This window comes from Pholcus phalangioides, unplaced genomic scaffold, assembly GCF_987345545.1.
Source record: "Pholcus phalangioides strain wild (caught in Gottingen) unplaced genomic scaffold, Ppha-v1.0 ptg000041l_1, whole genome shotgun sequence".
In the NCBI taxonomy this organism is placed as follows: Eukaryota; Metazoa; Arthropoda; class Arachnida; order Araneae; family Pholcidae; genus Pholcus; species Pholcus phalangioides.
Window position 1 is genome coordinate 4,783,174 of NW_028301627.1, and position 15,240 is coordinate 4,798,413.

Consider the following 15,240-nt stretch of genomic DNA (forward strand, 5'->3'; position numbering starts at 1 on the left):
CCTTGTCACATTTGTGTGCGTCAATCAATTCAATGAATAGGTAATTACGATTTTCATCTGACAATGACGCTTTGTTTCCGAATGAGTAAAGAAATTTTGCTGTTTTTCGGAGAAAATTACAGAGGAAAAAATCGTTTAGGGGCACCTGTTGAAGTGATGACGATCATCGTCGGGGACATCATTGTCACGAGCATATAAATTGCGTTACATTGATTCTTCAGTCATTCATTTACAGTGTTTGTTCTCACATCCATCAGTCTCTGGAATTCTTTTACTCTCCGAGGAACTTCTCTTACGTACGTTCAAAAATGGTGCTTACGTCGGCTCATTTCGTACTTGGAGCTCTGTTCCAAGCCTTGACAGGCTTTGTTTCCGCATCGCTAGCAAAAAGTGTATGTTTTTATTTATTATTATTATAAATAATAGTTATTTCTTTGTTTCGTTTCGTATATTTACTTTTGGCGTTACGTTATCTATCTATTTATATTATTTCATTTTTCAACGTCAAGTTAAGAACGTTATTTCCCAAATAAAGTTGGCAGATTTTCATTTTTTTCGTTACCGTTTATGCATTTCAAAGGCTTGTTAAATGCTTGTTTTTGTTTAGAAAAATGCTTGTTTCTGTTGTTTTCGGAGTATTTTTAAATACACAGGGTGTCCCATCGAAACGTCCCAAACTCTGCACAGACAGATTCCCCACTTGGAATACTTAAAAAATGCCCAAAGGATTGTACGAACCATACTTTTCGGCACCTTGGCCCCCCCCCCCCAGACTTCCAAGTCAATCTCCGCCTATGGAACAATGATTTCACATGTTTGGCAACAGCCAATTGTATGTAAACACGTGCGTGCTACCGGCTTGCGAATATTTTTGATTTCTAGGTATCTGAAAGGATATTCATCAGAAGTAGGTGATAAAACTTGATGTAAGCTCATGGGTCATTAGTATGTTAATGTGAAAAATGAAACTAATGATTAGATACGTGAAAAATAGTACATTTAAAATTCGTTAATGTAACGTGCGATGAAAAATCTAAGACAACGTGAAACGATAGTGCCGCCATCTATACAAAATATTTCCCACTAAATACTCTTCATGCAAGAAAAATTAAGATGTACTTGAAGATTTAATATAAAAAATATTGAAGAATGAATAAATTCGAGTGTGTTAGCTGCCGGGGCAAATCTAATGACGAGACTGAATTTCTGCAGTGCAAAAGGTGTAGACGACACATACATCATGTATGTGAGGGGATAAAGGAAGCGACTTTCAGAAAAATGGCAAGAAATAAGAAGGATAAATACAGATGTAAACAATCTCAAAATAAACAAACAGGTCAAGAAACAACAACTGAGGGAACTTCAAGGTTAGCTGATCATAACATCACGCTGGGAGAGATGGGAAGCATCATCAGAAAATTGAAAAATGGAAGAGGTCTTTCAAGTAGCCATAAATAATGTAATCCGAAAGCAGAATCACCTTACAACAGAAATTCAAGAAGTAGTAAGGACAATAGAATTTAATTCTAAACAGATGGAAGACTTTGGGAGAAAACTAGAAAATGTGAAGGAACTAGTGGAACAGGTGAATAAAGAAAATGAAGAAATAAAGATCGAGAATATGCATCTAAAGGAGGAGATATCAGATCTGAAATACAGAATGAACGATTTAGAAACAATATAAAAATCAGTGGAATCCCAGAAATGAGGAATGAAAATATTTTTGAAATAATAGAGACAGTACGGGGCCATCTGAAGATTCAAGAAACAACTGAAATAGCGAGTGCATACCGGGTTCAAACGTCTTTTCAAAAATAATTGAAAAATGTATAAAACACCAACTACTTGATTTCCTAAATAGACAAAAAATATTCTCAACTAACCAATATGGATTTCAAAAAAAGTAAAGGTACAAAAATGGCGATACTTGATCTAACTAACTATTTAAACAATGGATTCAACAATAATAAATGTTCCATAACTGTGTTCCCAGATTTGAAAAGAGCATTCGATTTTGTGGATTTGGACATTTTAACAAACTACCGTATATACCCGTGTATAAGCCGAGTTTTTTTGTGGGAAAAATTCGTTCCCCAAGTGGGGGGGGGGGGGGGGGTCGGCTTATACTCGGGTCAGTTTTTGATGAGGAAATATCGACCTCCGCAATCAGTAGTTATTTTCGTAGCAGTGTTCAAGAAACCGGCATTATTGGTATGGGATATGTTCAAACCCCACACAACTAATGATGTCAAAGCAGAGGCAAAGAAATGTAAAATATCATTGGTTGGTGGTGGCTAACGCGTTGATTGTACAGCCTTTAGATGTTAGCATCAACAAGAATCCCAAAGACTATTTGAGGGATTTGTGGATCGAATGGATGGGGAGCGTGGAATTCTGTTTCCACCGAAATTAACATCCGATCCTTCAAAAAGTGTTGCATGAGCATTGCGATGGACAGAACTAAAGATGATATCCTCTTTGAAAGTGACAATGGCGATGACAGCCCAGATGAGGATAAAAACGAAGATGCCGCACCCTCTATGATGATCTGATGGATTACGATGAGCTTGGAGACTCAGAAGAAACGGATTAAATGTTTTAATCATTTTCTATTGTAAATTTCCGTAAGCTTTTCATTTTGCGTGAAAATATAAGATTTTTTTTTTTTTTTGTGAAATGCACGGATTTTTTGGGGGTCGGCTTATACACGAGTATATACGGTATTTGAAATAGGAGTGAGAGGAAACATACTTGAATGGTTTAAATCTTACTATTGCAATAGGAAACAAGCAGTTGTTATTCAAAAAGAAGTTGGTACTTTTCAAGAAGTGAAAAAGGGGGTACCTCAGGGTTCTGTTTTGGGTCCGATATTATGTTTGATATATATATAAATGATTTATGTAACTTGAGATTGAATGGAAAAATTATAACATTTGCAGATGATACAGTGCTTTATGTAGAAGATACTGATACAGCAAATTTAATTAGAAAAGTAGAAGATGATCTAACAAATATTAATATCTGGTTAATTAAACATAAATTAAAACTTAACAATCAAAAAACAAAATGTATTTATATGAAGACAAGAAATATAAATTATAGCGCAAACATACATCTAAGAACGCATAATCATTGTCAGTGCCTGGAGAACAATGAATGTCATTGCCAAGAAATGGATATTGTTCGGGAATACAATTATTTAGGTATCACAATACAGAATGATCTTAAATGGAACACGCACTGCGATATTTCAATAAAAAAGATTAGAAAATATGCCGCGATCATTTACAAAATGAAAAACTTGATTGATGAACAATTTTTGAAAGATTTATTCTATGCATTGATATATTCAGTTGTCAATTATGCAATCAGTGAATGGGGAGGAGCATATTACGAGAATATTCGGAAATTAGATAATATATATAACAGAATAAAATCTCAAATATTAATCTATAGTTCTAAAATACAATGCCATACTCTAACTTTGAGACAAAACTTTTTGTACAGAGTTATCAAATTTTCACGATTAAATGAAAATTACTTAACGAAAAATCAAAATGAAGAATTACAAATAGATATAATCGAGTTTATCAAGTACCAAAATCAAATAAAACATTATATAAAAAGAGCTTTTCCTTTATTGCCCCTAAGATATTAAACATTTTTCACGCTGAAAATCAATTTAATAATAATAAAAACATAAATCACGAGATTTTTGTCTTCGTCAGACGCATGGATTACGAAACCATTTAGATGAAAGTATTGAAAGAGCAAAAGATTATAATAATAAATAAGAGAAGTGGTGTACGATGGTTGTATTATATTGAGCTTCACGAAAAACAACTTAATTATGAACATTATTCAGATGTGTATATATATATATATATAAGCAAAAATACATTTGTGAACACATATCTAATAGATATAATAACTCTGTTGCAAGAGAAAGAAAAAATATTCTATAGCTTATTCCTTTAGGCTTGCTGGAAGGACTTTCCAGTCCCTTGAGGCTACAAAGTGTTTGTTTGTAATATGTGTGCATCCATTTTTTGTTTTTTTTGTGTATTATATATTTATATTTGTGTAACACATTTCTAGATTTGTGTACTACATACTTGTATTCGTGTAACACATGCTTGTATTCGTGTAACACATGTTTGTATTCGTGTAACACATGTCTGAATTCGTGTAACACATGTTTGTATTCGTGTAACACATGTCTAAATTTGTGTATTACATGTTTGTATTTGTGAAATTAAAAAAAAAAAAAGTTAGGTGGAGGTATTCGAAAAATCAATTCGTCTGAGGGCTTAAGATGCTCTTAGGATTCACTTGCTCTTCCGTCAAAATGGCTCCAAAGCCAATTTCTTAGTCACCATGGTGACTTAGCACTTAACAAATAGGCGCTCATATACAGGTATTTGTTAAGCCCTTGTTGTGTGTTGAATACTAGTCGTTTAAATAGGCTATATCGCGCGACTCAGGTTTCTCAAGCAAGGAAAAAAAACCATCGAAAACTCATTTCAATAAAAAGGAACTTACCGTTTGAGGGAAGTAGAATCCACAGTTCTTCTTTCAATGTGTCACTATGAAATTATATCTTTATATAATATCTATGAAATTATATTGAAGAAATAAATCTTAAGCAATCATTTTTTTTCTTCTCAGCATAGTAGAGTTTCATCCATGCCCCTCCCCCCACATCCTGTAGCCGGGTCTCCTATGCTGCCATCTTTGGTGGGCCCCAGCTAAATATTTTACAAGCCTAAATATTTTTCATGTATAGTGAATTTATAGTGTACAATACCAAAAAAATAAAAAAATGTCCTACTCCCGTGGAGACAATATGTTTTCATCATTCCAATGATGAAAATTTGTGATTATTATCTACGAGACAAAAAAATACTTGCTCTCGTACGGTAATGAAAAATCCCATTCTATGTGCAACTGCGATTACGGACAAAGGTGAGTTGAAAAAAAATTGCCACACCATAGTTTCTTGGTAAGTATTGATATCCACCCCCCCCCCCCCCCGAACCCATCCGAGTTTTTTTTTCGCTCAAGTGGGAAATATACTCTGTTTCATTACTTCGTCCCGTCCAATAGGACATGCGACTATCTCCGATGATCAAACGCAACGAGAGCTAGTTCAGTATTTAATTTTTCTATGAGTGTTATTAGAATCCCAATCGTAATCATTAGGCCTTTGTTATTACGGGTGTTGCATGGGGTAATAAAACGCTCAACGATATTCAAGTGGAAGACGTGGAGGCCCTAAATCATTCTAAGAAATGTATGCGCAAGCAAAGCACAGGACCAGATGATATATATCCCTGTGTCCTCAGGGAATGTGCTAATGAATTGTTAGGGCCAGTCGCACAGATATACAGGAGTAGTGTTGCTGAGGGTATCGTTCCAAGGGATTGGAAACTTGCTAATGTTGTTCCGATGTTTACGAAGGGTAGTAGAGGAGCGGTGTCAAATTATCGTCCAGTGAGTTTGACGAGTTTCCTCTCGAAAGTTTTGGAAATTATCATCAAAAGGCAGTTCGTGAAGTGGATAGACGAGAATAATGTATTGTCGGATAATCAGCAATGGTCCAGGAAGGGGAAGTCATGTGTAACTAACCTCCTTTACTTCTGTAATCACGTGACTAAGTCTTTGGCTAAGAGCAAAAATGTAGATGTTGTCTATCTTGATTTCCAGAAGAAATATGATTGGGTCCAACATGGTAAACTCTTGAAGCGTTTACACGAGATTGGGATTGGGGCAACTTGCTGAATTGGATAGAATCGTGGTTAAGAGATAGGTTGCAACGAGTTATGGTGAACGGGAAATTCTCTGGTTGGACATGCGTGGACTCCACTTGTGACTTCCTTGAGGAACTCACAAGTGGAGTTCCTCAAGGAAGTGTCCTTGGCCCCATACTTTTTTCACTTTTTATCAATAAACTCGATCAGAGTATCGATGGAATTACTAGCAAATTCGGGAATCAAAGCGATAGGGAGTTGCTGCAGACAAACTTAAACATGATTGCAGCATGGGCAAATGAATGGAGCATGACGTTTAGCGTTAGTAAGTGCATGGCCGCCCATTTTGGTTCGAACAACTCACGGTTCTCTTACGAGTTAAATTAAGTCACTATCCCGGATGCACCTAGGGTCACCGATTTGGGAATTCTCATTGAGGAACGGCTTAGGTTTTCTGAACACTGTTCAGCGGTGGTCAAAAAAGCGAATAGAATGCTTGGTCTCATTTTCAAAAAGGTCTCTTCGCGTTCTCCTAAAGTCATTCTTCCGCTTTTTCGAGGCTTAGTTCGTCCTGGACTGGAGTATGCGGTAAGGTTTTGGAGACCATACCTACAGAGGGACATAGACTTGGTTGAAGGGGTGCAGAGAAGAGCTACGCGTGTCCTTATTGGCACACAGGGCTTGAGTTATGAAGAAAGACTTCATTTTTTGAATATGTTTACATTGGATGAACGCAGGTGTCGAGGAGATATGATCGAAGTGTTCAAAATTTTCAATGGGATGGATAGGATGGACCATGAACTTTTAGTACACCGCCAATCGACTGCTTTTACAAGGGGACACCAGTATCGATTGGTGAGGGACAATGCAAGGTTATGGTGTCGCAGGGAATTTTTCTCCAATAGGGTTGTTAATAAATGGAATAGCTTATCCCCGGAGGTAGTAAATTGTAACACAATTGACACGTTTAAAAAGAAATACGATAAACATGTTGGGGTAAATCGAGAAGCTATCCATTCTTAGAATAAGACAACCATAAGTATTCTTTATGGGCATTGTATAATATTTTATCATGTGTATATATTGTTTGTAATTTGTGTTAATTGCATTTTTAATGGGGTTGCTGTATTTTTGAAACATATGACAACCATATTTTTATGGGCATCTTTTTATCAGCCACCTCGTTGGGCATTTTGCCTGTTGTGGCGTTGTATTTGTATTTGTATTTGTATTTCTAATCCCCGTGATTAAAAGTTAATTGAGTTAGTAGAATGTTAACATAAAAACAATGAGTGAATTAGTATTAAGACTTGTCCTCCAATTTTAGAGTTTTCAAAACAAGAGAGAAGTAAAGGAAAATTGCAGTGTCCTCCCGAGACTCTCGGATCGAAACGGCAAAAACGCATTACATCAAAAACAATTCACTAACTGTCCTGCAACTTGCATGTGTTTAACAACAAATATACAAAATTTAGTTACACAGGTCATCTTGCGTGTGTAAAATGAAAAAAGATCAAAATATTCTTTTACATATGTTCTAAATACTCTATGTGATCGTTTCACACAAATCACAAATATCTCATATTGCTAGTGTTAGTTTGTCAACACAGTGTTATCCGCTTCACAATACGGGTTTACACAATATACATTATAGATGGATTAGATTTTACACACTCATCAATACAATCAGAAGAATTCGATCAATTGCATCACTATTTTATATTTTTGGTATAAATTTGTCAAAAAACAACACACCTGCCATGAAATATTCATGTTAATAATAGAGTTTGTGAGAAACACCAAGAGAGAGCAAAAGTGAAGCAGTTACGACTTAAAAAGAATTCTAGTTTACAATCCTCAAGATATGTTTGGGTATCTCCAATCACACACTAAACATGAATTATATGTAAATTAGACAATTATACCAATAATAATCTTTCACAAAACACTAGTAGCTATATATTCAAACCATTCTACCATTACAAATTTAAGTTTTGTTAGATTTACTTTACATTGGATATTCTAAATATTTCTCTAATGCTGTACTCAAAATTTCTCTTAGGAAGCATTTTATCTTCCTTGATCTTATAATATATTTTATTGATAATTGTCTCTCATCTTGTGTCATGGCTTCTGTTCTTCTTGTCTCCCAATGTGGGCGTTCAAAAATGTAGCGGAATCTTCTGTTGCTTTTACTTCTACAGAAGATTCATCGTCCATCTTTGAGGAGTCTCCATTCCTGGTAATATCAATAATATCCTGGTAATATAATGAATGGGAAATATACTGTAGATAGAACCTATATCCTTTCACAAAGCACGATTCACTCATTGTATGCTTATCAGCGGCTCTCTTTTCACTAAAATTCCAGGTGTTCAGGATGTACAGCCTGCAAAACAATTTTTTTTCGTATGTAAACGCTTGGTTTCAATACTGGTGGGAGTTGCTAACACAATACTCGTTTGCAATATTATTATATAATACTAGCTGTAATACCCGGTAATTTTCTTCAATGAGGCTGTTTGGATCACGTGATATCTCCCTCTTTCTTTGAGGGACATGCAAACCGTGTCTAAGTTAACCAATATGGCGACTTCCTGCGAGAATCATGAAATAAAGAAATCTAGATTTAAAGAAATATAGAAATGAATACTTTTTTTTCCTTTTTTAAGGGGTGCTAAGCAGTATTTCGATCCCCCCCCTCCGAACTTCAAGGTATCCATCTGCCTGTTTCAGCTTTAAAAATGCTTAATTGAAGCTGTGGAATTTCTTCGATGTACTTTACCGGCCCATAATTAATTTTAAAACAACAAAAACTATATCCATTTATGCAATTGAATATTAAAAGACAATACGGAGACATTAATTTTCATGCTTGAGAAGATATAAATAAAAAGTTGAAATCAATTTGTTATTGCACGAATATCCAACTCAATAAGTAGGTCCGGCTAATTACTTCATATTTAATCTCCTGGGTTTCGTATATCTCTAAGCGAACTCAATGTTTCAGAAATCGAGAATTCAATAAAATTTTTAAAATTATTGATGTGACACAAAACCCCACCAAATTTCAGCACTTCTACAGTAAAATCGGCAATTTTAACACTGATTTCTATGAGGATAACCCTTTTCCTGACCTTCAAAGCGATACTGATGATGATTATGGCGTCTATTTAAAAAAGCCTCATTACTGGGAGGATTGAAAAAGTGGCAAACCATTATAAAGGCATATAAACTATTATACATATAGTTACAGGATTAGAGAAGTGACAAATCATTGTAAAGGCATATACACGTTTGAAACATTGCTATGGAACCACGGTAACCAAAGTAAACGTTCGGAAAGTGATTGTTGAGGCCCAAAAACCATCGTTGCCTGACAGTTTTTTGCCCGTTTGGGGAATTTGCCCTGCCCTGACGAAATTTTAAAATAGCCTATCGTTCAAGTCGGGTTCCGTTTGGTATATATGCAAAATTTGGTGACAATCGATCTAAAATTGTAGATTTGTATACAGAACACACACACTATAAATTTTATATATATACTAGCTGATACCCGGCGACGTTGCCCGCCCTGTAAAAAATTTACATATATATAGCTTATTAATTATTTCTTAATTAAAATATTTCTGCATTAAGTAAGAAAAAATTACTTTCATTTTTTAATTAATTTTAATTATTTTAATTTTATTATTATTATTAATAATATTAATAATATAATTTTTGATTAAAAACTTCGGGCAATCGCTTGTGGATACACAATATTTTTGTTTGTCCATCTGGTGTGTAAATGTACAAATTTTTAGAATTACCAACACGCGAACAGGCGACGTAAATCTGTCCGTGTGAAAAACTGGGCTCAAGTAGGTTGATACCTGCCACTGCTAACGACTGGCCTTGCCGCTGTTGATTGTCATGGTAAAAACTAAACGAATCGGGAACTGTAAAAAGTGAATGGCATTTCTTCAGTGATAATTGGGGTACGTGGAATGAAGACGTCTTCTTTTAGCACATCCAGTTAGAATCGTTGCTTCGATGATGTAATTGTGCAATTTCTTCACGCAGAGTCTGTTGCCATTGCAGAGTATAGGTGTCTCCAAATTTCTTAAAATCATTATAGGTGCTCCGACTTTGAGGGTCAAGTTGTGTGGTGGCACACCCGGAATATCCAAAGAGTTCAGAAATTCTGCAGGATACAGAACTGTCTGCGCTATGTCTGTGACAGTGTGAACCGATTTGTAAGATGTGGAGTCTCCCGGAATAATTTTTAAAATTTTTCCGTTGATCTTGTTCACGCTGTAAGTTTTCGATGCCAGAATCGCTTTCTCACATAGCCACTCATGGTTTTGGTGATTTTGTTGAATGTTTGGGAAGACTTTGTCTGCAAGTTCTTGAACTGAATTTAACAACTGGCAAAATCCATTTGAGAGCGTAGTCAGTCCAGTGCTTGGGTCTACGGGAATTCTTCCATTGCCAAGTTTGATCAACTGATGTGAAAATGATCGCAGTGCTGAGTCATTTTTCAGTTGAACTCGCATGTTGGTGGATAATGATAATTTTTAAACTTCGTGCCAGAGTGCTAATGATTTGAGGCAAGCATTGAGTTCATCAGCTGGCGTTGAACATTTTTATTCTCGGTTTTGTCGTCGTAGTTGTTGTTCTCTGTTGTTAGTGACGTCATACGTCCAGCTTGTGCAGCGAATATTATTCAAACGCCTTTTAAGCATTTTTTAAATTGAAACTATATCTCTACGATGGGCGGTTGATGAGATAAGGGTGCATTAGCACTTACAGGACACCCTGTATACAGGCAAGCAAAAATACCCGGCGCTTCCCGGATTTTCTTCAATTACTGGGAGGATTGGAAATGTGACAAACCGTTATAAATGAATAAACTGTTATAATAACAGAATTAAAGGTGTGACAAACCATTGTAAAGGCATATATACACGTCTGAAACGCATTGTAACCAAAGTAAACGGTAACCAAAGTAAACGTTCCGAAAGTGATTGTTGAGGCCCCAAAACCATTGTTGCCCAACAGTGTTTCGCCCATTTCGGGCATTTGCCCAGCTCTGACGAACTTTTAAAGTAGCCTACGGTTCAATCCCGGACCTGTTTGGTATATATGCAAAATCTGGCGACGATCTGTCTAAAACTGTACATTTGTATAAAGAGCATACATACATACATACTTTCACATTTATATATAAGACTAGCTGATACCCGGCAACGTTGCCCGCCCCGTAAAAAATTAATATATATATAGCTTATTAATTATTTCTTTTAATCAAAAAATTCCTGCATCAAGTAAGAAAAAATTACTTTTATTTTTAAATATTTTAATTAAAGACTTCGAGCAATCGCTTGTGGATACACAATATTTTTTGTTTTTCCATCTGGTGTGTAGATGTACAAATTTTTGGGATTACCAATACGCGAACAGGTGACGTAAAGCTGTCCGTGTGAAAAACAGGGCTCAAGTAGGTTGATACCTGCCACTGCTAACGAATGGCCTTGCGGTTTGTTGATTGTCATGGCAAAAGCTAAACGAACCGGGAACTGCAATCGCTTGAAAGTGAATGGAATTTCTTCAGTGATAATTGGGATACGTGGAATGAAGACGTCTTCTCGTTTGGCACATCCAGGTACAATTGCTGCTTCGATGATGTAATTGTGCAATTTCTTCACGCAGAGTCTCGGTGTCTCCAAATTTCTTAAAAACATTATAGGTGCTCCGACTTTGAGGGTCAAGTTGTGTGGTGGCACACCCGGAATATCCAAAGAGTTCAGAAATTCTGCAGGATACAGAACTGTCTGCGCTGTGTCTGTGACAGTGTCAACCGATTTATAAGATTTACAAATACAAATACAACGCCACAACAGGCAAATTGCCCAACGAGGTGGCTGACTTAAGAACATCATGGATCCCCGAGCCCCTACCTACTACTGCTACACCACACATGCACCCCCCCCCCCGCGGAACCCCCCCCCCCAACGAATCGGTACATGCGGAAATGTGCGTGTACGTGTAGTGCAACCTGACGTAAAGTTTGTTTCTGTGTAATGCTTTTTATGTGTAGTGCTGTCATCTGCCCCCAGTTTTACTAACTATGAGTGAAGTGTTATGGTTGAATGATTTACCGTTGTAGGACTGTTGCTCTCTGTGGCGAGACTTTTTAACGGGGAGATCGGCTCGCATTTGCGCCTTGAAGTTGGGAACCACAGAAAACCAACTTCAGCCGACCACCACTGTGGGGTTCGAACCCGGATCCTCGCATCACGAGTCCGGCACTATAACCACTCGACCACCACAGCGGCTGGAGTCTCCTGGAATAATTTTTAGGATTTTTTCGTTGATTTTGTTCACACTGTCATTTATCGGTGCCAGAATCACTCTCTCACAAAGCCACTCATGGTTTCGGTGATTTTGTTCAATGTTTGGGAAGACTTTGTCTGCAAGTTCTTGAACTGAATTTAACAACTGGCAAAATCCATTTGGGAACGTAATCAGTCCGGTGCTTGGGTCTACGGGAATTCTTCCATTGCCAAGTTTGATCAACTGATGTGAAGATGATCGAAGTGCTGAGTCATTTTGCAGTTGAACTCGCATGTTGGTGGATAATGATAATTTTTTAACTTCGTGCCAGAGTGTTGATGATTTGAGGCAAGCATTAAATTCATCAGCTGGCGTTGAACGCGGAACTACAGGCAGAGTCTGACGAAAATCTCCAGCCAACAAAACAACCACTTTTCCCATGAGCCGCTGATTTCCTCGCAGATCTTTAAGTGACATGTTGACAGATTGCAGGGCCCGTTTGTGAGGCATTGTACACTCATCCCAAACTATGAGGCTGCACTCTTGCAACACTTTTGCTGGGCCTGTTCCCTTGGAAATGTTGCAAACTGGAGATTCGTTATGGTTCAAGTCCAGTGGTAATTTGAAGGCGGTATGTGCCGTCCGACCTCCATTTAGTAGTGTTGCGGCTATGCCAGAAGAGGCCACTGCTACTGCAATTTTCTTTTGTTGTCTCACCTTTGCCAAAAGTAAATTGATAAGGAACGTTTTGCCAGTGCCACCGGGAGCATCGAGGAAATAGATGCCACCATTTCCATCGTTAATCGTTTGCTGAATTTGATTGTAGGCTTGCCTTTGGTCGAAAGTTAAAAGTTGTTCTTTCGCTGCAATATATGACTGTAATTCATTAACATCGTAATTTCTCTCCCGCATAATTTCATGAGTGAGATTGTTGGTGTTAGTTCGTTGCGGTGAAAGAAGCAAAGAGCACTGTCTGAGGTCTTTTCCAGCCATTGACAAACAAAGGTCTTCTAAATGGATGAGAGCTTGATTGTACATGTCTGGTGAAAATTCAATTTCTAAATTTGGATTTTCACGTCTGATTCTCATAAGAATGTCTTCACTGAGATCATCTTTGTATTTTTCCCACAATTGAAGTAGATTTGACACAGATTGGGTAGATAAAAGAATGCCAAAAAGATGTCTTAGACGAATGGCAGATTGAGTGATTTTAGCTTCAGTCATTGCCAAATCCCAGTGGTCATCGTTTTCCAGCAATCCTCGCTTTTGGCATGCTTCTTGCATGGTTGCACAAACTTGATCATTAAATGTTTTCAAATCATCGAATGTTGTTGGTCCTTTGATGATGTGAAGCAACATACGCAGAAAGAAGCATTCGCCACTTGACGGATGAACAATATAAATGCGGCCAAGTGTTTCTGATGATTTAACCCCAAGATGTCCTGCAACATCAGTTCCTTGTTTGCGTCGCTGCCATTTTTTGCTTGATGTATTCCATGTGTAGAACCGGGGAAGATCACAGTAGAAAAGTGTTCTGGCAAATACGTCGGTCTTACATAATTCAAAGAATTCGGTCAGTGTTGTCTTTGGTGACTGTTGCAAGTTGTTTGCTTGGAGGTTTTCTGGATTGTAATATACCCTCTGGCTATTTTCAAGGTGAACACTTAGATGTTGAACCGATGGGTAGCGTTCGTGAATTTGGAAGCTGAGGATTCGCCAAATTGCTTCGTTGCTGCAAATGTATCTTCCCAATTGAAATGTTGAAATCTCATCGTTCGTTTGTTGGCCCAATCCAAAAATTGCTTGGTCACTTCCTTTGTTGAAATACTTGCAAATGTACTTGATAGCTTTTACAGACTGGCAAGACTCTACATTAATGTGCGCCTGGAACATTTTTGACAATATTGGGGAATATGGAACTACCCACCTATTGTCAACGTTAACGTCTACATGGCGTATTTTCAATGTTGTGATTGAAAATATCTTCGCCTATAATCCGCCATCTTCGGGCTTTCGTCTCCTGTACAGAGGATAGCCATCTTGGCCAGTCTGTGTTTTTTGTAGCATTGTGCGGGGATATTTCTTGGAGCATTAACCATTCATCATGCAAGGAGCGTTCGTGTTTAGCGCTCCACAGGGTCCGTGAATCATATTTTTGGTGATGATCTGAAACAACAATGGATCTTGATCTGGATTAGGCAATTCGGCAGAGATGACGTTATCGATATCAGTTGGCCGGATTTTTTCTCGCAGCCAGATGAGGATGTGGGCATGTGGGAGACCTCTTTTTTGCCATTCGATTGAATACATCCAGCATCTCGTTTCTCCGAAAATATGGCACTTCTTCACGACGTTCATCAGTTTTGTTAATTTTCTCTTGAACACTCTGGCAATCAGGTCGTGTCGATCTGTAGCTTTCTGAGCAGGCAGAAGAGCCTCTTGTATTTCAGACAAAAGTGGATTGCATGTGAAGGTGATGAACAGGTCAGGGCGACCATAACTCCTGACATAAGTCATTGCATCCTGGGTGTACTCATGCATGTGTCTTGGACCACCAGTAAAGGTTGCTGGCAAAATCACCATTCTCCCCAATTCATTTGGATTCGCGTCATTGGCCATAGCATTTCTAAGATGAATGTAGTCATCTACTCTCAGTTTCTCTTGGTTTGTTCGGATGTAGAGTAGCCGTTCACTTTCGATTTTGGCGTACATATCTACTACAAACTGATGGAGGAGCTGCCGGGATTTTAATAAATGATTTTCATCTCCTACCCTTCTCATCAATCTGAATGCATAAAAGTCCATGGCAGATACCTTCTTTCCCGGTAGCGTGTCGCCTGTAGTTGGATTGATCTGAGTAATTCCAAAGTTATAACCGTCATTGCCTTGCCAAAAGATGATCGGGTATTGGAGAGCATCGTGCGATCTATGAGTCTCCGTTACTCTCTGTAGCCTGTTATTTCTTTTCTGTAGAACAATATCGCGGCTTTCAAATTCATTCCCCACAATAACAATCGCCACCTCATCAATTGTTGGTGCATTGAATGTCCGTGGATGGGCGCCTACTGGAGTCTTATCTGCTCTGATAATTATTTGGTAATCATCTCTTGGCATACGCTCCAGAGCAGTCTTGAACAAATTCACGTAGGAATTGTGTTCGTGGAGGAATTGT

At 37.7% G+C, this 15,240-nt stretch overlaps 1 protein-coding gene across 1 annotated transcript in view; it reads left to right on the forward strand.

Annotated features, from left to right (window-relative positions):
* The first annotated feature begins 217 nt into the window (after nt 1-217).
* LOC149065118 (uncharacterized) overlaps nt 218-15,240 on the forward strand; it is a 39,779-nt gene continuing 24,756 nt past the window's right edge. Inside the window, exon 1 of the mRNA XM_089254508.1 lies at nt 218-392. Coding sequence (XP_089110634.1) covers nt 309-392 — 84 coding nt within the window. The 5' untranslated portion in view covers nt 218-308. The remainder of the gene's footprint in view (nt 393-15,240) is intronic.